The sequence below is a fragment of the Pollicipes pollicipes genome, unplaced genomic scaffold (assembly GCF_011947565.3).
Source record: "Pollicipes pollicipes isolate AB1234 unplaced genomic scaffold, Ppol_2.1 Scaffold_7231;HRSCAF=8579_pilon_pilon_pilon, whole genome shotgun sequence".
NCBI classification, from domain to species: Eukaryota; Metazoa; Arthropoda; class Thecostraca; order Pollicipedomorpha; family Pollicipedidae; genus Pollicipes; species Pollicipes pollicipes.
Window position 1 is genome coordinate 40,923,705 of NW_023597034.1, and position 24,866 is coordinate 40,948,570.

At 55.1% G+C, this 24,866-nt stretch overlaps 3 protein-coding genes across 3 annotated transcripts in view; 2 read left to right on the forward strand and 1 right to left on the reverse strand.

Moving 5' to 3' along the window:
* Positions 1-291: 291 nt before the first annotated feature.
* On the forward strand, positions 292-7,319 carry LOC119110124 (condensin complex subunit 3). The gene is made up of 9 exons (XM_037233863.1): positions 292-404; positions 1,663-2,369; positions 2,894-3,127; positions 3,733-4,023; positions 4,303-4,647; positions 4,861-5,025; positions 5,450-5,680; positions 6,197-6,358; positions 7,113-7,319. Exons 2-9 carry the CDS (start codon positions 1,671-1,673, stop codon positions 7,317-7,319), a joined length of 2,334 nt encoding a protein of 777 aa, XP_037089758.1. The 5' UTR covers positions 292-404; positions 1,663-1,670.
* Positions 7,320-9,481: 2,162 nt separating this feature from the next.
* LOC119110386 (trafficking protein particle complex subunit 2-like protein) lies at positions 9,482-12,477 on the forward strand. Its single transcript, XM_037234191.1, is given in 4 exon segments — positions 9,482-9,573; positions 10,851-10,956; positions 10,958-11,162; positions 11,164-12,477. Coding segments are annotated over 3 exon segments (417 nt in total). The 5' UTR covers positions 9,482-9,573; positions 10,851-10,906; the 3' UTR covers positions 11,326-12,477.
* Positions 12,478-12,609: 132 nt separating this feature from the next.
* The window catches only part of LOC119110125 (uncharacterized), a 46,923-nt gene continuing 34,666 nt past the window's right edge, over positions 12,610-24,866 (reverse strand). The window contains exons 12-17 of the mRNA XM_037233864.1: positions 21,772-22,042; positions 21,205-21,347; positions 19,190-19,275; positions 16,688-16,752; positions 13,464-13,611; positions 12,610-13,175 (exon numbers count right to left, since the gene is read on the reverse strand). Of these exons, the coding sequence (XP_037089759.1) occupies positions 12,733-13,175; positions 13,464-13,611; positions 16,688-16,752; positions 19,190-19,275; positions 21,205-21,347; positions 21,772-22,042 (1,156 nt within the window). The 3' untranslated portion in view covers positions 12,610-12,732. The remainder of the gene's footprint in view (positions 13,176-13,463; positions 13,612-16,687; positions 16,753-19,189; positions 19,276-21,204; positions 21,348-21,771; positions 22,043-24,866) is intronic.

Sequence of the window (24,866 nt, forward strand, 5' to 3'; positions counted from 1 at the left end):
TACCGTGCATGCATCTCTTTGGCTTTGGCTTCGTGTGCGGTGTATCTCTGAGCTACTGTCATCTCCCCATTTTCAACATTTATCTCAATGCGCGATGGGATGGGAAGGGTGTCATTTTTAATACAAATACTGTGAACCACGTGAAGGATATGGACGCACTAATATGGTAGCATCTGTCATTCGGCGACAGTTTCAAATGTTGCGCGGTGTTTGTATTCAACAGAGCGGCGCGCGCGCGACTTTCAGCGGCGGTTGCTGCTCGGGCGGCTGTCGGCGGTTGCGGGTGGCCTCGGTTGCGGTTGGCCTCGGTTGCGGGTTGGCCTTCGTTGCGTGCCGTGGGATAATTGATTGTTCTGTGATGTTTCGGTTGTTAATTTGTTAGCAACCTGCCGAATTTAACACCGGTAAGGGCAATGTGATTGCAGTAGCACGAGAAGTCAAGATCGGTGCTCGCGTGTCGTACGTGGTCTCGACCAGCGTGATATACATAAGTTCGGCAAGATTGCAATATCTCTACATTAAGGTATTGGCCTCACTTTATAATGCCTAGCTTTATGTAAATGACTGGCTTTTGTTAAGTTTTTGCCTCATGGTGTTAATATTTTGTGCATACATTGACCTCTTCAGAGCAAACAACTCGGTTGATAATCAGAAAACAATAACATCACGTCATCTTACTGTGTCAATATATATAAATCATGATGTCAGTGGTGCTTATCAGATTCTAACACTGGCAGTACAAAGTTGATGCCCCAAGGCATCATATTGGATGAAGGCTGGCCTTTTCTTTTTAAGGTGCAGCTTTTGCATACTGATGCTTGATTGGATCAATACAGAGGTTTTATATGATGGGAATGTGACATGAAATTTGGCATTACACCTTAAGTCAGTGATGGTGATGATGGGTTGCAGGGGGATGGTGTGGAAAATGAGAAGTAAAATTATAAGATTTTGAACACCAACAGCATGATGGGCAGCAGCAGGCTTGGTCACAGAGGTTGATTAGGGTGGGTGGTGGTCAGGTTTGGTACACTTTTGAGACAATGAAGAATGCATTTTCTGTTAGAGATTGCTTTGAAGTTCCTGTCTTGGGATAAGACCTATTGATTAATGCTCATGACCTGTGTTCTGTCAAGGGACTGTTAGCAAAAGTAGGGGTGCATTGTTGAACTCCTGGCAGCAATTAGGTATATGATGTGGCATAAATAAAGTGCAAATTGTTGATTTAAAGTTGATAGAACATTGAGTCTGTAGCTCTTAAGAACAGTGCAAAATGACCTCCCACTCATACATTTGTTAACTCTAAATGTAATCACAAATGTCAAGAACTTCTGAAATCTAGGATTTGTATTCATTGGTTATGCACATGCTTGGCAATTATCATCAGAAACTGCACAGCACATTAACACCTCAGACCACTTCAACACCACTGATCATGCTACATAGCCACATCTTTGGAGAGAGCAGTGGGGTATAGTGGTTAGGGTGATTTGCTCCAGACCCATTGGTCTTGGGTTTGAGCCTTTCACACACTGTCATCGCATCCCACATGATATGGGATAGGCATCCATCTCAAAATGGCCTTGGCAGTGGGTGAGAAATAAGGCCTCAATCATCATTACTGCATCTTTAGAGATCACTAGTATGTCCTGTTGCTTACAGCTGCCACCATGCTGAACACAATGCAGGACGTGTTCGTCGCATGCCAGGCCAGCATCTCGGTGCACCAGAAGCTGCTGACCGCGTTGAAGGCGATCCACGCGGCGCGCGATGACGACGAGGCCTTCTTCGTGGAGTTTGTGCGCCTGCTGCGGCACGCGCTGGTGCGCGGCGAAAAGAGCGCGCCGGTGGAGCGCACGCTCGAGTTCGCAGCCCGGTTCGCGCGCCACCTGTGCCCGGCGGCGGTAGAGGCCGACAAGGCGGTCGACGAGGCAGAGGAGGTGCACCCGTTCTTCGGCCGCCTGTTCCAGTTCCTGGTGGATAGCCACCGCGCGACCGACTCGGCCGTCCGCCTGCGCAGCTGCCAGCTGCTGAACAAGCTGCTGCTGCACCTGGGCGAGAACGCCTACCTGGACGACGCGCTCTGCGACCGCGTGTACGAGGCCATGCTGGAGCGGCTGCAGGACACGGTGCCGGCCGTGCGCGTGCAGGCTGTGTTCGCGCTGTCGCGCCTGCAGGAGCCGCACAACAAGCAGTGCCCGGTGATCCGGGCGTACGTGTTTCACCTGCGTAACGACCCGAGCGCCGACGTACGGCGCGCAGTGCTGCTCAACATCGGCGGCTCGGCCGCCACGCTGCCGCACGTGCTGGAGCGCATCCGCGACTCGAGCGCGCCCGTCCGTCGCCAGGCCTACCTCTTCCTGACCAAGGTGAGGCGCGGCGCCGGCGCACTCCTGTGGAGGGCTGTGCCGCGTCGGCTGTCGACTTGGGAGGTGTGAGGATCAGCTGGTGTGTCTGCGTGCGTGGTGATGCGGTTAGCTCCTGGCTTGGTGTCTATATGCTGGAGGCTCTTTTTCAGTGGCGTCGTCAGCTTTCCTCCTGATCACTCTTTTTGTGCTTTATTAATGTAAGGAGATTTTGCTCATTGGTAAGGTGAAACCAAGGATATCTTTTGTGAAGAGTTCGAATTCATTACTTACCCTCTGTTTGCAATGCATCGTGATAAAACGCCCCGCATTTTGTACGGAACCAACTCGTCCATAGTCGGTGCCACGTGTACGTGTGTCCATGACATATCCATGACATAGAGCATGGACTCCATGCTCGGTATCGACACAGAACCGACCTCTGCTCTTCCACCGTGCACGTCACAGCCACACGTGCGTGCCGTCTCGGTGTCGCCGCACGTGCGCTCGCCGCGTGTCCCACGTGTGCACGCACGCTCCTGCCTCAGGTGCACATCAAGTCTATCTCGATGTCTGAGCGCCGCCGGCTGCTGAAAGAGGGCCTACAGGACCGCGACGAGGCCATCCGTCGCACCGTGCAGAAGGACCTGCTGCAGTTCTGGCTGCGCCTGCTGGCCGGCAGCGTCACGCAGCTGCTGCGCTGCCTCTACGTGGAGATGTGCCCGGACGTGGCTGAGCTCGTGGTCAAGGCCATGTGCCGCGAGACCTCGTACGCTGACATGGTGCGTGAGCCGGCCATACTGCCGCCGGTCCTGGGCCGCTGGCTTGGCAAAGGGGACAGTGGGGGACAGTCGGTTGGCCGGACCCGACCGTTTGTTTAATCGATTTGGTGATTGACCGATCGATGACGTGGTGATGATTTGGTACGTGACTTGATTGATGTGGTACTTGATCAGTGGATTGATTTAGTCGTTGTGGTCCAAAATTTGGGTTGTCGCCTATGTTTCGTGACCTTTTGGCAGTCTCTGGATCTGTGTTGTGCTGCTGACAGTTTGCAGTGATGTTTTCGATCTTGCTTTATGAAAATGCAGTATTCGCACCGGACAAAGTTCAATGATAGTGTGCAGTTGATCCACGTATTTAGAGGGAGTAAATGGTTTGAACTTGGATTAAATCGCCCAGTTCTTGCGAAGGTACGAATATTCCGTTATTTCTTTTTTATGAAAGGCGAATCGCGGCGGCCCTCCCGGTGCTCTTCCACGCGCAGCGCCGCTGTCTCCGGGCTAGGGCCTGCCTGGTCGGGCCGGTGGATGTGCGAACCGCGGCGAGGCAGCCCGGCCGGTCGAATGGGGCGTGCCTGTCAGCGTCGCCTGTCTGTGCCCGTCAGGTGGAGAGTCTGGCCCTGCCGGCCGACACGCGCCTGTTCGCCGCCGACCAGCTGACGGCCGAGCACGCGCTGCTGTGGCGCGCGCTCTGCGACCACCTGCGGAGCGAGGGTGGCGGCGCCGACTCTCAGCTGGAGCGCATCACGCCCGACCTGCCGGCGCTGTGCGGCCTCATCCAGCAGCTTAGCGGCCGGCCGCCGGCCGACGGCGAGCACGAGACGGACCGCTTCGTGCTGCGCCAGCTGATCGCGCTGGCGGCTGGGCTCGAGCTGTGGGACGAGTTCGGCCGGCGCGCACTCGCCGCGCTCGTCGACAGCCTGCTGCGCGCCGACCGGCTGGACGGCCAGCTGGTGGCGCCGCTGGTGCGGCTGTACGCGCGCGCCGTGCCGGCGGCGCCCGCACGGCTGCGCGCGCTCGTCGAGACAATCTCCGAGATCCGCGCGCCGCTGCAGAGCGCGCCGCCGCCGCCACCTGAGCAGGAGCTGCGCGCGCGCCGGCTGCGCCGCGCCCAGCTGCGCGTGCAGCTGAACGAGCTGCGCGACCGGCTGGAGGCGGCCGTGGCGGGCGGCGAGTTCGCGACGGCGCAGGAGCTGCAGCGCCAGCAGACGCTGTGTCAGGAGGAGGAGCGCGAACTCCAGGAGCGGCCCGAGCCGGCGCCGGCCGACGACGTCGGCGAGTGCGCCGAACGCGACGACCCGGCCACGCTGACCAAGTGCCTGACGGTGCTGTACGAGCTGCTGCAGTCGCCCGAGCTGAAGACGCTGACGGCCGAGCTGCGCGCGCTGGCCGAGACGCTCGTGCTACCGGCCGTGCAGAACGAGGACCCGGGCGTGCGCGAGGCGGCCGTGCGCGCGCTCGGCGCCCTTTCGCTGCTGAACCGCGGCCTCGCCGAGCATCACCTGGTGCTCTTCGTCCAGGTCGGTTTCGCGACGCCTTGTTGGGCTGGCCAGGCAGCCTGCTTGTCCTCTGGTATGCCGCTGAGCTCCTTGACTTCTGCCGGTGCTCCGTCACTGACTGGCAACTTGTTCAAGTCGCCCCGTGTTGCAGCGCGCGCTGTTGTTGGCTCTCCACCCCTCCTCCAGCTGTCTTAAATCCCGTCATGCTGACCTGCGACCCCTGCGACCGGACAGGTGGCGCAGGCGGACCAGTGCGAGGTGCAGCTGACGGCGCTGCGGGCTGTCTTTGACCAGCTGCTGGTGCACGGGCTGGAGGTGGCCGCGCCGGCCGAGCAGCCCGACCAAATGGCGCCGCTAGTCACCGAGCTCACCGCCATGCTGGATGTCGGGGAGCCAGAGGTACGTCGGCCTGACCTGGTCTGGTGGCTGGACTGATTTCCTGTGGAAGCTCCCTCCCCATGCCATGTTGTTGACCGCCTCGGGTTCGGCGTCGCCTGCGGCTGTTTAGATCCCTGTTCACAAACTGATCCAGGGGCTTTCTATCCTGCTGTTTGGGGATGTTCAGTAGGCCAGATTAAATGAAACGTCCACTGATAAGTCAATACTATGATCATCAGTTTATTTCACTCAGTCTTCGGCAAATCTACCGCAAAAAGAACATGAACCAACGAAATTGAAAATCGTTGGATAGGTCTTCGGACCCGGCCCCGGTATCGGCCGCCGTCAACCTGACCTGACAAGACCTGACCTGACAAGACCTGACCTGATCTGACCTGACAAGTTCTGGCCCGGCATGACCTGACCTGAATGCCGCCTCGGCCAGGTGCGCGGCCTGGTGGCGGAGGGCCTCTGCAAACTGCTGATGCACGGTCGCATCAGCTCGCCCCGACTGTTGGAGCGGCTCGTGCTCATGTGGTACAACCCCGTCATGGACGGCGACAGTTTCCTGCGCAACATGCTGGGCGTGTTCTTCCCGGCGTTCGGCGCCGCCAGCCGCGCCAACCAGGAGATGCTGGCTGACGCCATGCTCCCCACCATACACACGCTCATGCAGGTGCGTCTGCTGATAGGCGCCGCTGCCGCACGGACCGCGCCTGTCGTATCGGGGACAGGGTGGGAAAAGCGCTACGGCTGTTTGCGAAGTCACTGCTCACGAGTCGTTGATGAGCAAATATGTGAGGCTTTTATTGGCGTTTTGTGATTTGTATCCATAGATGCGCCCGCGTTGCCGATGAGCCTACATTACTTAAGATTTTTGAGTTACTTGTGCGCCAAGACGGCGAATAAATAAAGAATCCCGGAAAGGTTCAAGAAGACTGTTGCAGGGCGAGGCAATCACACGTATTTATCGCACCGATGTGTGGCTCTCTTATCATTTCTACTATCTCCCGTAACTAGGAAGTTATCAAAGGGCTCACCATTGATGTTAGGAGCAGCTGTCTTGTTCCGTATGATGCGGTTTGTGACTCTCCCGTCTGTCGGCAAATCTGCACCGGCAGTGTCCGACCTGACCCCGAGTAGCCACACGTGCCCGCGGCGCCCCTCACCGGCTTGCCGGCCGCACCCCCAGGCGCCGATGACTTCACCGCTGGTGGAGGTGGACCTGGACGACGTGGCGCGCTTCTTCGTGCAGCTGACGCAGTCGGCCATGCTGGCCGAGCGGCAGGCGGAGCTGCCCGGGTCCGTGCACGAGGCGCTCGCGTACCGGCTGCTGAACGCCCTGCTGGACGGCGTCGGCTCGGACAGCGCCGGCCGCGTGCTGGCGCGCGCGCTGCCACAGCTGCAGCTGGCGGCGGCGCCGGCGGCCGTGCTGCGCGACTTGGCCGCACTGGCCGACCGGTTGCTGGCCGCCGATGGCGCCGAGCCCGGCGACCGGCAGCTGGCGCGCCACCTGCGCCGCTTCGCTGGCGGCGTCGGCGCGCTTCTGGCGGCGCGGCCGGACGAACCGGCCGCCACGCCGGCGCCGGCGCGCGCGCGGCCGTCCGCCGGCGGCGACGCGACGCTGGTCGGCGGCCTGGACTGCAGCCAAGGCTCGCCGGAGCGGTCGGCCGCCGGCGGCGCAGTGCCGGAGACGCCCGAGTCGGCCGACGTCAGCGCCGGCCAGGAGCTGCTGCTGACGGCGTCGGCCGGCTCGGACGAGTTCGCTGAGTGTCTGCGGGAGGCCGCCGACCGATCGGCAGTGCGGCCGGACGCGCGCCGCTCGCGGCTCGCCTCCGAGCCGGCGCCGAGGCGCGCCGCCGAGACGTCGCCTCCGCCGCCGCCGCCGCCGCACCAGCCCGGCGGCCGTCTCTCGCGGCGCACGCCGGCACCGAAGCGCGGCAAGGCGGCGGCGTCGCCGCTCGCCTCGCCGGCCTCGGTGCCGGCCAAGCGGAGCCGGCCGAACGCGCGCGCTGCGCCGCCGCGCCGGCCGGCGGCGAACGTGCGCCGCGCCCCCGCCGTCCGGCGGCCGCGGCGTGCCCCCGCTGGCCGACGACGACAGCTCGGAGCCAACCATCGAGGACGGCAGCGAGGGTCCGGAGCCGGAGTCGCCCCGGGACGACGCGGTGGTGGCGGCTGGCGGCGCGCCGTCCGGCCGAGGAGGAGGTGGCCGGAGCCTCGAGGAGGCGGCGGCGCGCCACACGATCAGAAACACCAGGGGATCCAGGCTCCGAGTGGAGGAGAGTCCGGACAACGCTGTCTCCGGAGCCGCTTGAAAACAATGCGGCCTCTAGAAGCCAGCTGGAACTGACTTCGGACAGCGTGCCTTCGGGAGCCAGAGGGGCGAAGCGGGTTTCCAGAAACGTTGTGGAGGAGAGTCCAGACAGTGTTGTCTCCGCATCGTCCAGAGCTGGTCGGACTTCCAGAAGTCGGATGGAGCGGGATCAAGACAGTGCTGTCCCAGAAACCACTAGAACCAAGCAGTCTTCCAGAAGCCGTGCAAAATTGACTTCAGATAGTGCTGCTCCTAAAACCGCCAGAACCAAGAGGACTCCCAGGATTCTGGTGGAACAGAGCCCAAACAGCATTGCCTCCACAACTAGTGGATCGAAGCAGGCTTCCCGAAGCGGAGTAAATCAGAGTCCAGACAGTGCCGTCTCCAGAACGGCCAGACCCAAGAGAACTCTCAAAATCCAGGGGGAACTGTCTCCTGACAGCGTTTTCTCCGGACCGGCCAGACCCAAGCGGACCTCCAGAAGTCAGCTGGACCAGTCCTCCGAGAGCGCGGTCTCCGGGACGTCTCGGACCACGCGGGGATCTCGGAGCCAGGCGGGCCAGACGCCAGACAGTGTCGTCTCCGGAGGGACACGCGTGACTCGCCAGGCTCGCAGGGCGACCGACTCACCCCAACCCGTGCCCAGGAAATCGAGTCGGAAAGCCAGCACGCAGAGAGTCTAAGGAACAAGACAAAGAAGAGGAAGTTCGGACGATTGGATGTGTGCATGGCTTGGCTTGCTCGTTCCGTGTGTATATCGGCAAACTTGTAATGTAGAATAGGCTTTTCGGTTTAGGCATTTCACGTGTTCTTGCGTTCCAATGACTGGTTTTCCAGGCTTCTTCATGTGCCGATTCGGGAACATATTCCAGAGTTATCTTCAAAGCTGCGTACGTCACGTGCATTGGGTGAAGTGTCTGCCTTCTGTGTCGATGCATCATAATTAAGTAATGGCATCTGCCTCCCCGGGTGTGTCAGCTGCTGCGAGTAGGTGCATCGGAATCGTCCTCGGCGTTCTCAATTGCTTTTCTCCATGTACCTACATTACAACATTTTGCAAGTACAACTTACCGTGGCAAGTGTCATGAATTACCTGGAAATGCAACTGAAAACCAGAGGCATTTGGGAAAACCAGAGGCATTTGCAGAGGCAGGCTGAATGTGGGAAATGCACATTTGGATGCAGGAGCTACTGTGACGGAAGCGCTCTGAATGTCGTGGGTGCTGCATTTGTCGCCCGACCCGCTGACCAGGCGGTGGTCTGGTCATGAACTGTGGCAGTTGCTTCGTGCGGCAACATTGATCGTTGCCTTGCAGCCCGTGTCTGATGTGGCCACTGTTCGTGGATATCGTCTGGAAAGTGGTGGGGTTAGAGCGTAACTCGAGACGATGTGAGGGGATAAATTTGCTTAGCACGGAGCGAATGCTCGTATAACGTTGAAAATACAGCCGCGAACGGATTTCCGGAAATGTCTTCAGTGCGGTATCGTGCGGTCGAGCCAAGGGTGTGAAGGTCTAGACAAGAAGGTCTGGTTAGAACCTGACGTTTTAGGGATGCCACCGTCAACTCTTAAGTCCCCTGCGCCCCCCCCCCCCCCCCCCCAACTTCGCCGTCATCTCTTAAACTTTCCTCGGAGGTAAGCTGGGTTACGTCCGTCCGTCCGAACTACATGCCCACACCGTAAAGAAGTTGTACTTCACGCTGGATAGGGGGTGATGCAAGTAATTTCGGCTCGGCTTAGCACCGTCCCCATGATTTAGAATTTATGATGAGTTTGATTGACTGCCAAATTGAGTTCGGAAATTTGTTACGCAAAATCGTCTTGGAAGCGAGCGAACAGAGTACATCAAGCTCTTCTACGATATCGTACCCACAAATTTTAGAACACCAGACAGTATTTACTATGACATCCACCCATGAAACATTCTGCTTTCGGTCCGGTCCATTCTGCGTCTGGTAAAAGCGCGTGCGTCAAATGACCGTGCAGTAAATAACCAAAAACATGGTAGAGCACAGTTATATGGTAGCGTTGAGGGCTTGGGACAGAAATGAAGCGCATGAGGCAGATGAAGCCATCGTAATCACAAATACAGCGATTGTTTGGGATTGTGACGGGAAACGGTGGGATCTGCGAGGTATGTATAAGTGGTTAGAATAAACTCTACGGGGTACTGAATAGCTCAGTTGTGGTATTGTTTCCATTGGGGAGAGGGGCCTGCGCTCACTGTTACGAAGCAAGCAGCGGGTCGAAAACGGTATGCCACCTTAGTACTATTAAACTTGAATAGTAGGAGGCTCTGTTCCTCTGGAATCAGAAAAAGTCTGCGTTGGCTATGCAGTTGCAGAATGTGTGAATTTAAAGTAATATTTGTGTGTTGACTCAGGCTGTCCATAAGCAAAAGCTTAAAGGGAGTGCTCCACATCTGCATAGGGTTATGGACTGAAATAGCCATCTTGAAGGTTATTTAGTGCAGTTCATGGTCCTGCCCTTCTTGAGACCTTGTTGTCTCTTGTTTCTGAACTACATGCCCACACAGCTGTGCAGACTTGAGGGAGAATATGTTAAGGTCATGTAGGTATCCATGACTCCATAATTCAGATCCTGTCATTCCATAAGTCATGTGGCAATCAAAGCAAAGAACAAAATTGTTGTCTTGCTTTTATCTGATGTTTGTGAGCAAGATTTGAAGGTACAAAATTTTCAATTGGCTTTCAACCATTGCTTTGCTAGTTGTGATGACAATCAAACAATGGTATAGCAAGGAGCATACTTACCAGGTGGACAAATTGTGCCTGTCTGTGGCAGTCTGTTCCACTGAAAGTAAAGAAATAGGTAATGTCAGCTTTGTCATCATATCTGTTGCATGCTTCGATGTCCTCAAATGTGAAACACCCCTGTTAAACATTTTGCTTTCTGTTTGTAACTGGTTTATCCAGAGCTCTGACCATGCCACATTCACACACAAATTTTCCAGATGGGCATAGAGAGTGTGGTACTGTGTCTTTTATAGGTGTTATTGCAGGTGTCATGGCTCACATTAAATTGCTTTTGAGTTTTTTTGCACCTAAATCATGCAATCTGACATTTTTTAAGATTCACAAGGAAAGTTAAATTCAAGGGGACCAATATCATCATGAAATGATGTGCCTTGGGGAATGTTTTAATCACAATTACAAAAGCCTTGAACATTCTAATTTCATCAATGATGTGTGATGATGTGATCAGAGATGTCATGATCATCAGCATTGGGCAAAATAATTTGGATCCTGCTTTATGGCAAGGTGTCTCAGGATCTTGCATAAGCTCCTTTTCCCTAATTGTAAAGTATGATTTGTATAAATAGTTTTTGCATTACAGAGAGCTTTTTAATAGTGGCATTCCATGAATGTAGCTGAAGGATGTCTAGGTCATTTGTGAGTAAAATACGAGCCTTTCCTTCAAGTTGTTATTTGATATATTAGCCTTCATTAGCATACCTCTTGTTTAATTGTCTACCACTGTGTGGTTATGACCATGTATATGTTCCACCAGGTGACCTCACTCTGAGCTCTGTGCACCATTGGTGACTCAGCCGGTGGCAGCTTACTATGGCGGTGTGCCTGGCCGTGATAGGCAAGGAGAACTCGCCCCTGTATATCCATACAGCCTGATCCCGCATCTGAACTGCAGTTTCACTACACGGTCCACACAGCACTGGATGTGGTGGAAGAGAAGCTGGGCGCCACGGGCAAATCGGCCGCCGACGGCCGCGAGCTCTATCTAGGCCTGCTGTACTCCACCGAGGAGTACCGCGTCTTCGGCTACGCCACCAACACCAAGATCAAGTTCGTCATCGTGGTCGAAGGCGGCCAACGTGTCGATCCGGGACAACGAGATCCGCACTATGTTCCGCAAGCTGCACGTCGCCTACACCGACATGGTGTGCAACCCGTTCTACCTGCCGGCGCGGCCCATCACTTCACCGGCGTTCGAGAAGGTGGTGCGCCACATCGTGACTGGAAACTGAGGGCGCTGGGAGCGGGCGAGTGGTGAGGGTGAGGTGTATCGCGCGCTGAGCGAACTGTGGTCCGAAGTGTGGTGGGAGCCCTGTGCACAGGTCAGAAGCGATGGAGTGCGTGGGTAACGGGTGTGATACCCGGGGGGACCGTGGTTGGTCGTGGAGACGTGGCCGGAGCGAGCCGACACTGGCATTGCAGCGAAGCTGTCTGCTATCTTGCCGAGCCACTCATGGGGACTGAGCGGTGAGGGTCTGGGAATTTCGCGGAGCATCGGGGTCCTTTTGTGAAGCCTCGTTGTGACTGTTCTTTAATGAGGGGTCATGAAGGGAATCAGCTCGCCGGCCTCCGAGAGGCCGCGGCCCATCAACCTCGCCAGGCCCTGCCTTCCTGTATTCGTAAAACGTGCGTGCTGTCATTAGATCACTATGCTTTGAACCGTGGCACCTCGTATGTCAGACAATATGTGACCTTGTTTTCGTCGTGCCCTTCGGATCCATGCAAAAGATCCGCGGAAGCTGGACGAGTATGATGCTGTTATTCACGAAATATTAGTTCCGAGTTTAGACCACATCGCGATTGATGATTATCCAACAGTGTCAAAAGCTGCCTAGCAACAAAAAAATAGGATATGGAACCGACGGCCCGGAGTCGGTTTTGAGGGCGGACAAAATTTCCTTCAAATCTTTCCTGCAGAGTTGGGATCAAATCTGCTTGCCGCGAGCCAGAGTCGGAGTTGACTCTGCTCCGCTAGAGTTGAACTCAAGGTTCGCTATCTTCTTTTGACGGTCGGCCTACATTTGACACAGCAAAGCCCGTTTTCCTATTGAACCGCCATCGCTGATGCACGCACAACTGCTGGATCTCAGTTAACCAAACCGCTGTTCAAAATACCGGACAGGGCGCAGAATCAATGGTGATTCGCTTTCGTTTTCATGACTGCGACTTCTTCATGTTGGCAGTGCCTTAACCAGGAAACTGAAACTTGCTGTTGAACTAGGAAAGTGCGGAGACAGACTGCTATTATGCACGATGGGGGCGCAGATGGTAGGCATGCCCAACCCCCCTAGAGATGAAGTAAGCAATGAGAATATCTCATCACCAGACAAGGTAACGTTCGTTTCTGGTTGCTAACATTATCTCAGTAAAACATGACTAAAGACTTTGACAAGCTCCTAACGTTCATTTACGCCCGTGACGTCTCAATGACTTCATCAGTAAGGGGTGCCCGCGGCGCGACACCGCCAAACTAGCGCGCGTCTCATCAACCAGCGTAGTGATATGTTGGCGAGCGACAGCAACGGATTTAAACTTTATTCAACGAAGCAAAGCAAAGACTTCGTCGTTTCAAGGAACGGCACAGAACAGGGCACTGGACAGCACGCGTTAGCGATGCTACAAGAGCATCAGTCTGGAGCTTAAATAAAGCTGTAGTTCTGCTTCATCTTGCAGTCGTCCTCGTACCACTCTCCCAGGATCAGGTGGCGACAGGCGCCGATGTGGAAGCCTTGGAACTGGCTGAGGAAGGCCGCCAGCCCGGGGGGCATTTTCATCGGCGTCAGGCCCGAGTGCCCAGGGTGGCGGGCGTCCAGGGAGCGGGCGCCGCGCGGTGGTCCGTGCCCGCGCCTGCGCCGCCCGCCTTCTCCGTCCCCTGCCTCGCCAGAGTCCAGCGAGTGGCCTCGCCGGCCGCGGCGGCCGTCCCGGTCTTCGCCGTCGCCTTTCCCACCTTTGCCCTTCTTTCGCTTGCCGTCCGCCCGGCGGCCGGACTCCTGGCGTTTCTTTCGCGAGCTGGCGCCAGATGTCAGTCGGGTCGCGCCGGACACCTGGCTGGTGACCGAACTCTGTATGCGCGCCAGCGACACTGGCGAAGGCGGTGCGGGTCAGAGCAGCGCTCCCAGTCAGGTTGTACACTATGTTGTGGTTGCAGCGTCATGTTAAAAAGCAACTGCATGCCCGGCGTGTTTTGCAGCGTAGGGCCAACACAATAAAACTGAGCAGCGTTCACCTGCCCTGAGAGGTAATATATTCCAAAGCTGAGAAGACACCATGACGATTTTAAGGCTAAACAAACGGCTCTGAGGAGAGTGAGCAGAATGCTGATGCCGTCGTCACTCGGATGAACGCGATATAACGTTCTGGGTGCACTAACTCTGACTGCGCGCCGGGCAGGTATTCTTGTGATTCTTGTCCCAGTCGCTGGCACGGCACTGCTTGCTGCAGTATATGACCTGCTTGCAGGCGGAGCACAGGATCTTCCGCCGCTTGATGTTCTTGTGGCAAGCAGCGCACTTCAGCGGCTGTGGGTGTAGGGCGAGAATGCCAAAGCGGAACGGAGGTGGCACCTATTTGATGGAGAGCGAATGGGGCTGGTGCGACAAACAACGTAGCGAACGAAGATGAACTTACGCCTCGCCTTGAAAAATTCCGTTTAACTTTAATTTACGGGCCTTCTGATTGGGCGAATGCCTTTCATGTGTGACGTTGAAACGCTACTCTCAAACGCTTACACGTTTGACAAAGATTATAGCAAGTAGTTCAGTCGGCAGACGTGGCTTCTTAGTACACTCGCAGCTCATCCCCCCCATGCCTAGCGGCAGGACACATGCACTCGTCACCCCATGACTGGCAGCAGGGCACATGCACTCGTCACCCCATGACTGGCAGCAGGGCACATGCACCCGTCAACCCATGACTGGCAGCATGGCACATGCGCTGGTTGATTTCCGTCGTTTTGTGAGGAAGCTCAGGCTGCACTGCCGGGTTCTCTGGAGATCCTGCCCTTTAACACCGCGTCAGATGATGCCTCATTCATAGGCATTTGCTTCGACGATGGCCCATATATTCTGAATGGGCCGAAGCAATCTACGTTAAGAGGGGGATCATGCTATGCTTTTAACTGCTGGCAGGTAAAAAATGGTTTCTCCGTTTGCCATAATTTGGGATTGTGTGGTATGATCATTGGCGTGTATCGAGCGCGCTTGTGGTGGCGACGTGGACCACAGCTCAACATCTGCCTCTGAATAGGTCGGTCTGACCCGTCAGCCACGAAGCAAAATGAAAGATGGCGAGAATGACAGGCTGCGCTTAGGATATGTACATCATCTGCCAAATGCGGCCATTTAGTCAGAGCCTTCCTTCTGCACTGTTGCTGAAATTTGACATAAACCGTTAGGAGCACTTCCATACCGATGCACCCATGGTTTGCGCGCGACAGTGAGTGATGATCTTGCACACATCGACCCAACCTCTTGCCAGAACGGTTGCCAGTTTTCTCCTTTGTTAGCGCTAGCCTCGCGTCGTTGCGATGACTTATCGCCAGGATCTGGTTCTGTTTCCGACTCGTTGTCTTGATACTGTTTTTCTTCCCGCTAAATTTTGTGTTTCGCCATGTCGATCGAATACAGAGGTGAGATGGTGGTGATCACTCAGCTTTGCAGTTGCAGAAGAACAACGTCGCCTAGTGAAACCGCTTGCGTGAAAATCCCTTGGAAATATGGACACAAGCCTTGGAAATGTGCGCATGGGTGACGTAATGGCTCAGGCTATCATTCTTATCTGGTGCGTTAGATGCACACAAGCGTTGTGGGTGGCGAATTCTCCTGCCGTCGTCAGGTATTATTGAGTCCTGAACAGGGCTGGATGGTGTTCGGTTTTGGGCCATGTGCGCGTCACATCCATACTTTTTCCCTGGGAATTGCTGGAGTTCGAACCCGATGTTCTGATGACGAGTCCAGCACTCTAGCATTTGTCTAGAGCGTGGCACAATAACTCTTTTTGGCTAGCACAGCGGCTATGGACCCAGAAGACCCCAGTTCGAATCCCAGTAATTCTACGGAGAAAATCGGGTTGTTACGCGTACATGGCTAAAAGCCAAACATTATCTAGCCCTTCTTAGGACTCGACACCTGACGATGGCCGGATAATTAAGTGGTCGAAACGTTGTCCATATATAACGCATCAAACGAGGACGATAGTCCGAACAGTTAGTCCATCTGTGGTTTTAAGTCCTCTTTTTAATCATTCCGTAAAATTACTGCAGCACATCTTTTTAAAAGATGGACTGCTTATTCCTTAAAACTTCGTGGCGCTGTGATCAGTGGCTGTAAAACACGCGCGATTTGATATTCCTCGATTTCGTGGATCAAAATCGCCTCGCGCTGCCAAGGCCGTCAAACACGTGACAGACCGGCGCCGGGCCGTAGCCGCTGAAGCTACAAAACTTCGGGTTAGTTGACGCCAAGACTCACTAGACATGCGGCCTGGCTCACAATCACCATATAAGTTGAATAAAAGTGCAAACAAATCAAGCGGGTCGCAATTCATAACTCACTCGGACAGGCCCCGTCACAGCCTCGGAATAGCCGGCTTCCATGAGTTTGGGAGGTGAAAGTGTGCTGTTGTTTAGCGTTCGCGCAATTTATAAATAGCGTGACCTGAAATTGGCTAGCCTTAGGTATACCAGAGCGGGTCAATTTTGATGAAAAAAATCGAGAAAATGAATGTGTATGCGTTCCGCAGTTGTGACCGAAGGATTTCAAAACAATGTTTGCATCGGACGTAGGCTGCAATGAATTGGATATGTTGGCCTACTTACCTATGCAGCTCGCATACCCCTAGCGGCCTCGGTTCAGGCCTGAGAATGACACATTCGACATTGACTTAAAAAGGGACATTGAACGCTTCCCTGATGTCAATTGCTACCATATCCGTGGGTCGGATATGGTTGAGATCTCTTGAGATTTCTCAGCGACTTTGAGAACAACACAGGACAATCGCCCTCTCTTTCGCACATTGATCTGCCCTGGTTGCCGAGATCTGACACCAAGCCTGAAACGCACAAAACGGACGGATCCATGGCTTGTGCGCAAGAACGCGTGCCTGGATGCACACGCCGACCATACTTAAGCCAATGCGGCTGTCGGACTTTCAGGTCACTCCTGTGCCCTCATCGGTTGGTTTTCTGTCGCTGAGATGCCGGTAGTCGACAGCTGGACCACGCTTCTATCCATGCTCGTTCGTATATCGCGTCGAGGCCGGACCGGGCTGGACCTTCTAAGCCTATCTTGTCATCATAGTTCAATTAAGACTCGTTCGGTTTCCAACTTCCCTCCTTATTATTTCGTTGACTTAGTTGAAATAAAAAGCATGTAAATAACTTGTTGTTCTAGTAGATTCCTAAGACGTAGCGGCGGTGCAGAGCGCGTAAATTTCACGGCAGCATTCGTACTTTACTACTGCTCGGTTGCCTCTGCCATCGTCGTCTCCGTGCACTGGGCTAGACCGACTCAGTAACCCGTCGCCTAGCCCCGATGTCGACGCTCGGTGACAGTACAACGCTGGCCGGTGGCGTGGTGAGCCCCCCCGTGACCTGACCTTGCCGTCAGGACCGAGCAGAGCACCCACTTCCACCCGCATTTCCGCGCTCCCTTCTGCTGCCTCTGAAACAGCACGACGCCCGGGTCACGTGGGTCATACACGGCCGCATTTTAAAAGCCTCGACGCACGGCAACGGTGAAAAACTGCTTCTGAGACAGCATCGGTGGATATCGGCGATGCACGGCCGAATCCGAAACAGCATCGGCACGCGTCAGCACGGTATGCGGTCCCCCTGAAGCAGCATCGTCGCACATCAACGGCATACGGTCCCCTTCGAAACAGCATTGTCACACGTCAGCGGTAAACGGTCTCCTCCGAAACAGCATCGTTACACGTCAGCGGTGTTCGGTCCCCTTCGAAACAATATCGTTACACGTCAGCGGTAAACGATCCCCTCTGAAGCAGCATCGTCATACGTCAGTCGTATACGGTCCCCTCTGAAACAGCATCGTCGTACGTCAGCGGTATACGGCCCTATCCGAAACCGCATCGTCGCACGCCAGCGGTAAACGGTCCCCTCCGAAACAGCATCGTCATACGTCAGCGGTGTACGGCCCATTCTGAAACAGCATCGTCGCACCGCCGCGGTTATACGGTCCCCTCGAAACAGCATCGTCATACGTCAGCGGTTTGAGGCCCCCCCCTCTGAAACAGATCGTCACACGTCACGGTTATAAGGCCCCCCCATCCGAAACAGCATCGTCACACGTCAGTGGTATGCGGTCCCCTCCGAAACAGCATCGTCACACGTCAGCGGTATACGGCCCCCTCTGAAACAGATAGTCAACACGTCAGCGGTTTTTTACGGCCCGCTTTTCTGAACAGCATCGTCGCACGTCAGCGGTATACGGCCCCCTCTGAAACAGTATCGTCACACGTCAGCGGTATACGGCCCCCTCTGAAACAGTATCGGCACGCGTCAGTACGGTATACGGCCCCCTCTGAAACAGCATCGTCGCACGTCGCTGGTATCAGGCCGTCAGCAGCGACATTCTTTACGTAACTTCAATACGATATTGATATTGAAGACGAATACTTTTCACACGGTTTCTGCAAGGCAGTAGCGTAGCCAAAACATTATCGGAAGAGATTTGATTGGTTCAAAGTTTTGAGTAGGCTTAGTTGGCGACAAACGGAAATGTCTTTTGCAAGTTCGAAACAAGCTGATCATGCTAAGTATAGAAGAGGACAAGAAGATACGACGACCACACTGTCGCGGCCGTCATAACAAGCATCAAATGCAATCGAATGAGTAGAAAAAGCACACATTTCAGCGTGCATTCTAGCACGTCGCGTTGACTTGCAATGGGATTCATCTTCAACCTTTGACAGCGAATTAAGGGATGAAGCTCATAAACCGAAGATGCATGGCCACTTATCTTTGTTGTAGTTATCTAAAACGTATCATACAAACATGAGTACCAAAGTAACGCAAGCTGGGGTAGGTGAATTCTCTATAACATGCCGCCATGACAATGTCGGCTGCGTTCATAGCGACAAGCAGCAACCACCACTTAAGCTGGCGAATTGAGTCCATTGTGGTAAAGTGGTAAAACACATATAATAGAGTGGTAGAAGCATTAAGAGTGGTAAAACACATATCATAACCCCGTTATATGCGGGCAAGCTCCTGATTTCGCCATGTTCCCCTTATTCGCAGCAGAGCAGGATCACCAGTTGTGCCTTCTTCAGCGGCGCGTAAAGCACGAGATGCGCTGTACGACGGCTAAGGCGAGACCACACATCTTGAACTGCAAGTCACTCATATTATTATCGAGACGGGTCACGAGAGCTCTCATGAAGGAAACGAAACCAATCGACTGGTAGCTGCGGCTAAAAACAGTCCCACCCCTGTGCCCCGAGTGTGAGTAGGCGGTAGACGCTTACTGACCCCGATAGGGAAATATCAAGATGGCTGAGCGTCCCATCTCAGCACTGGAACGTGATTATGCAAATGACGGGTCTTATACTGGGCTCGATTATTCTCTCATTACTGGCGCATTTGGGGCGTGCATCATCTGCCTTCAGGCTAAAAGGCTCAGTCTCAACGCGAGCATATTTGCACGCTTTCGATATGAATCCCCCTGTCCTTGTCCTCGCTCAGAAATGCCTTGGAACGAGACTGGTTCTGGTCAACTTGCAGGCTGATCGCCCTCACAGCCACTGAGTTCCATAACAAATGGACCCAAGTCAGGCGAAATTTCGTGACGCATTGTCCCATTCTTATGACCCGACGACCTCGTATCAGCCAAATCGCAGTCGCAATTAAGGACAAAAGTTCCCCACGTCGCAGCAGAGCTGCCATGCACGTAAGCGTGGAAACAAGAGCGAAGTAGCCCACTCCATGCGAGTCCTCCTCCTCAGTCCTGACCCCAGTGGTGGTTATCATTGCAGCGGAGCTACACAGGTATACGTCTTGGGCTACCCTGTGCCGTCGCGCTCTGCCGGCCGGCCACAGGCGCGCCCGTACCCGACGCCAGCGCTCGAGCAGCCACCCACCTGCACGCCGCCTGCGCCGCTGCCGGCCACGTGCGCCCCTTCTCGTCCCGTCCTCGTCCTCGTCCAAGTCGGCCTCGAGGTCCGATCTGAAGGCGGGGCACGGCACGGTCTCAGGTTAAAGGTCTGCCCGTGAGCCGGTGGGCGGGAGGACCAGGGGAGGCAGGGGGAGGGGGATGGTGGGCGCACCGGCTATGGTGGGTCGAGCCGAGATGGCCACGAGGGTATCGCGCGACATTTTGGGGTGGTCCCGTTCTGTAATTTAAAAGCAGACAGGGCAACCAGCATTGGATCGCCGGGCTGACCATTTTGTTACAGCACGTGTCAAAGGTCAAACGTGTCAAAATTCATTTGACAATCGGGCTCTGTTAATCAGAAAACGTTAACCTGGGGAAAAAAATTGTCGGTCAGAAAACGATTTTTGAATGGCATTCACGCAAGGTTACCAAAAGCATTGATATGGCGTGGAGACTAGTACCGACCAGCGGTCCCATCGCTGGTGCTATCTGGAACTATTAGCGATACCACTGCTGGAGCTACTGGACAACGCCCGAGGGCTGGGCGCGCCCGTGACTGAGTGGGTACGACTAGGGCGGAAGCCCCAGCCGCGCCCACCCAGTGCATAGCGCATTGTCGCGCGCCCGCTTTTGCCATCCATGATGACAACGTGCCGAAGTTGCTACGCTGCCAATTAACTATTTCCGAGAATATGGCGCCTTTTTGTTGTAGTTTGACCGCGGCCTGGAATGACTCTGTACCCTGAACCCAGCTGGGTGCGCCGTATGGTTCCTAGCAACCAGCAGCAACCGGTTACCTATCCCAGTCCTCTCGAATACAGACCGTTCAACTCCCACGTTGCCTAGATGCGTGACGCGGCCCCGCGCGTCACGGGCGAGACCGCGGCGTGGGCGGGCCGGGGTTGCCGCGGCGGAGCAGGGCCTCCGCCACGAGCGGGACCGCGTCCAGGTCACAGGACGCAGCTGGCAGTCAGCTGTGCACTGCGATACTGATAGGTACGTCGGTTGGTTCAGGTCGAGCGGTGATATTTCGCCCACAAACCCGTCCCGTGCTGCAAATGTCGTGGGCCTACACAAGTCGTGCCATTACCTTTTGGCGGACACCAACAGCTCTGACATCCAGTCACCTTCCCTGGAGATGAAGAACGCAGTACTAGTTTCACTTCTTGCTGGCTTTTTCGAAGACGGCGGAGAGTGATAGCCCAATCACAGCCGCCATATCCAAGAACGTAGGATCATAGCGTCTTACTTCCAGGTGAGAAGGGGTCTTGTTCCTCGCCACCGTCGTCCATGGGTGAGGGCCGTAAGGACTTCCTCGTCCTCGCCCTAGCAGCGCGGTCTCACTAAGTCGTCCTTCCCACGACCAAGGACGGTGTGGACTCCAGCCAAGCTGTTGTGCGAGTCTTATCTTGTTTTGTCTGGGTGTTGCCTTGTCCCGGTCTTGTTGTTGCGGTGAAGCATCATTTCCAGTCACCTCCCCCACTGAGGACGATGAGGGCCACTGCTGCCTTCCAGCCACTGATGAGAGCCTCATTCGCCTCCGCCCTGCCGCCACTGAGAACGATGAGAATTTCCCCGGCCCTGCGCTCGGCAACGGGATCTCACAGTGGGCGATGCCTCAGCTTCCTCGTGGTATGCTCCCATGCAAAGTCGTCTCCCCAAGACTGAGGATTCTCCAGCCCCATCCCACAGCGCCCCCAACCCCACCCCCCTCCCGCAACTCTGACGACGGTGTCGGCCTCTGCCGCAGTGCGCTCTCTCCCGAAGTCGTCCTCTCACATGCCTGAGAACGGTGTCGGCCCCTGCCTCAGTGCGCTCTCTCCCGAGCCGTCCTCTCACATGCCTGAGAACGGTGTCGGCCCCTGCCGCAGTGCGCTCTCTCCCGAGCCGTCCTCTCACATGTCTGAGAACGGTGTCGGCCCCTGCCGCGGTGCGCCCTCACCCGAAGCCGTCCCCTCACATGTCTGAGGACAGTGTTCGCATGTCGTAGTGCGCTCTCACCCGTAGTCGATGTCTGCCGTGTCCAGCTCAGCCAGCTCTGCCGACATCAGCTTGGGAGACGGCAGACCGTAGTTTGGACAGCCCTTGAAGCACTTGCCGAGCACGCGGTCGCACAGCGGGCAGAAGCACTCTGCCGATAATAGCTGCCGACACAAAAACGACAGATCTAGGGCGCTTGAGCATGCTCTTTCGAGCTGAAAATTGGGTAGAGATCTCTGTCGCGTAAATCTATAGTGGAAGTTTTTTTGACAAGCAAAACCTGCGGGCTTTCGTAGCTTCTGTAAGTTGTCATAAGTGAGTGGATAAGGTGCAAACACACCACGCATGAGTGATGGGTGTTCTGATACGAATGTGATTACAAGTCGACCTATTCAAACTCTCAGTCTCGCAACTAAAATGGAATGTGCTTAACATAACATAGTGTGTAAAAGGAAGAAAACGAAATATCTAGCAGACTAGCTGCCTGAGCCATTTGCTGACAGACATTTTCCATCAACCAGCAGTCATCATCATCCAACCGCAGTCATCAGCATCAAACAGCCACCGAGCCGCAAGCTGGCTGCGCACCACTCGCTTCCGCTTGGTGCGCTTGCGTCGCTGCCCATCGGCGCCGCCGCGGGGCGCGCGCGGGTCGGCGCCGGACTCCTCCCGACCAGCCAGCTCGGCCGTCGCCACGTCGGCCTCCTCGAACAGGCCCTCGTTGACCAGCGGCGCCATCTGCTCGTGACGCATCAGCTCGTCGGCCAGCAGGTCGGCGAGGAAGTCGAGGAACGCCTCGCGCTGCTTCTTCTGGCTGCGCTGGGCGCCCTTCAGGTGGTGTGGCGGCGCTGTCAGCAGACTGTTGGCCGGACGCGGGGTCAGCAGGAGACCCGCCGGTTCAGGAGCATGGGACGGAAGATAAAGACGGGTCAGGAGGATGGCGGAGTGATTATGAATGTTTATGGGGATGGTAAGGCTGGGTGGCAGATGTTAGGTATTACTGAGGTTTAGGGAATGGCGACCGGCCAGAGAAAAAGTAGGGATTTGGAGGGATAGCGATGACCAGAATGATAACTAGGGAGTAGGAGGAGAATGCCAAGATCAAAAAGACGATGAGAAGCTGTCCGGTCAGGTAGATCATGGCTGCTCATGTATTCTGCGCAGGTGAATTTTGAGGGGTCAGGAGGATAATGAGGAAATACGACGATGGTGGTAGTGGTGAGTGGATGGGCGAGGGGGGTGTGGTGTTGGGTCCGGAGCGTAGTGAGATGTATGGAGGCTTGATGTCTGTTGTGCTCGTACGTGCCCGTGCGTGGGAGCACAACTGAGTTCACAGACTTTGTGAGCTGAATGATGAAGACAAATATATCTGGAGAGCAATGCCGCTGTTGGCGACAGCCAATGCGCGGTGCTCACGCTGAGTGGTCAGTGTGGAGACCTTAGTGGACATTCACGGAAGTGATCTACATAATCAGATATGTTCAGCCCAATCCAAAAACGCAGTCAAATTTACGTGCAAATGGCTATAGGTCAAGGGGTCCCACTATGTCTACACCTATAAGGCATTGTCAGGCTAGATCTGCCGAGGGACCTCCTTCGCGTCGTTTATCACCAGGTGGCAGGCGGCCGCCCTCCCGGCGACGCGGTGGCAAGGTGCACCCGAGCAGGCGCGGAAGCGGCTGACGGCCGGCCGGTCGATAATGGCGAAGTCCAACAACGGCAAATAACGCCGCCCAATTTGGCGCAAATGTAGTACGTGTGCATGTGTGATTAAAAAGCAGAGCTGTACGGACCGCCTCATCGCTTGCGGGTTCAGTCTCACGGTTTAGGAGGCGCCACGTCGGCTGAATTGCTCCGAGTCCAGTAAGGGACCTCTCTGGGGGATGGATGCAAGACCGGTCAAAACGGCGCAAAAGTGGCACGTGCGCACACAAGTGTCATATGAAGGCAGAAGTCAGCCGTTCCTTGGCTTTGGTGGCGAGCATTAGTAAGCTTCCGTCTTAAAACTGCTCGAAGTGACAAGCGGCCGCCCAGTCGAAAACTGTTTTCAGTCCAACAACGGGGCTCTCCACGAGTTATGAAATATGGAGATGTGTTTCGACCATTCTATTGGTTTTGGGAATGGATTGTCATGCTTCCATTTTTAGAGCCCTCCGAGTGGCGGGTGGCCGCCCGGGCGGGGATCGCCACATAGACAGTAACGCATCTCCCTGCAGGTTAGATGTGAAACTGCCAAAACTCACAATAGCAACGCTTTTGCCCCCTCCCCCACCCACCCCACCACCCTCAAAATGAGAGCAAAATTGGTCAATGTCGGGGTAATACACGGTGGTGGTTTTGAGGGGGCAGTGTCTGCAGGGAGTTTTCGGAGTTATTCGCAATTCAACCTCCGAACTTCCATTGCAAAATTACGCCCTTGCGGGTTGTCGAAGAAAGCCGTCTTCCTTTTCCCGCATGCTAAAATGTCATCACCGCCTCGAGCTCAAGCCGAGTTGGATGAAATCTCCTCATTGCCACGCCCGGTATTCTCAGAAGTGTGCGGGAGAGGCTTCTCGGTCTCCGACGCACCGCCGCAGGCGCACCGCTCACCCACACGGCACGGTCGGCCAGTCACCACCAGCTGACATAGGGGCACGGTGGCCTGCCGCTGGAGTGGCACTTACCAAAATCGGATTGAGGGGGGGGGGGGTTCGTTCTCTAAGGTTGGCCTGACCTACCCCAACACCTGGTTTCTCCCCGCATTACAGTCATTTCAATTGGCTTTCCCGACGTCAAGGATTAGTGTGGTATTGCGACCTTGTAGCAAGTTCTCAAATGAGTGTAGTTTATACAGGAAAAATCTTGGTGAGATTGTTTGACATAATCGCCGGAAAAAGGTATTGTTTTCTGTTCATGAACAGTTCTCCGAGCGCAAACAGACGGTTTTATGCTGAACAGCTTTAACAATGGCATGTTCTATCACCAAAGCGACAGAGGAGTCGACACATGTCTCCATGTGTCACGCGCACCACGTCTGTACCGTTTTGGCTGGTCTGGTGTCTAGCCTGCACGGGTGTCCGCTCCTGGACCTGGGGCGATTATCGGCCGCGCGGCCGTGTGTCGCTCAGACCGCTTTGACAAAGAATGCTTCGCGAGGTCAGTCCCAAAATCCAAAGAGCAATGAGCACATGTCCATTATTTTCACATACATGCACACGTGTTAAGTTTGCACCAGTTAAGGTGGTCTTGCATCTGATTTGCCGAGAGGTCCGTTGTTGGACTTCACCAATTTTTGCTCGCCCGACACTTGGTGGTAGATGGCGAGAGGGAAGATCCTTAATAGACCTAACCAAGCATTGCCTCCTTGTGAATGTAGTTCCACATGTACATATACTACAAGCACATGTCTACGTCGGTGAGCATTTGGAATTTCTTTGTTCTGTACCTGCCCTTTCTTCTCCGCTTTAAACACAGAATTAGTTACCTGCGATTTGATCTAAGTCGCAGTTCATGCACCCCTTGCCTACTTTCATGAAGCTCTTTTTCAAATTTCTTGGCGAATAGTTCCATCCATCATAGAACATTTCTTTCGTGAGAATACTCTCCTTCGTGGGGTTCCTCGCATTGATACCGATGGTGCTGTCTCAGTGCCGGCCACATATTTGTGCTTTGCACGTGAGTGAAAAAGATCTGCACAACTTTGG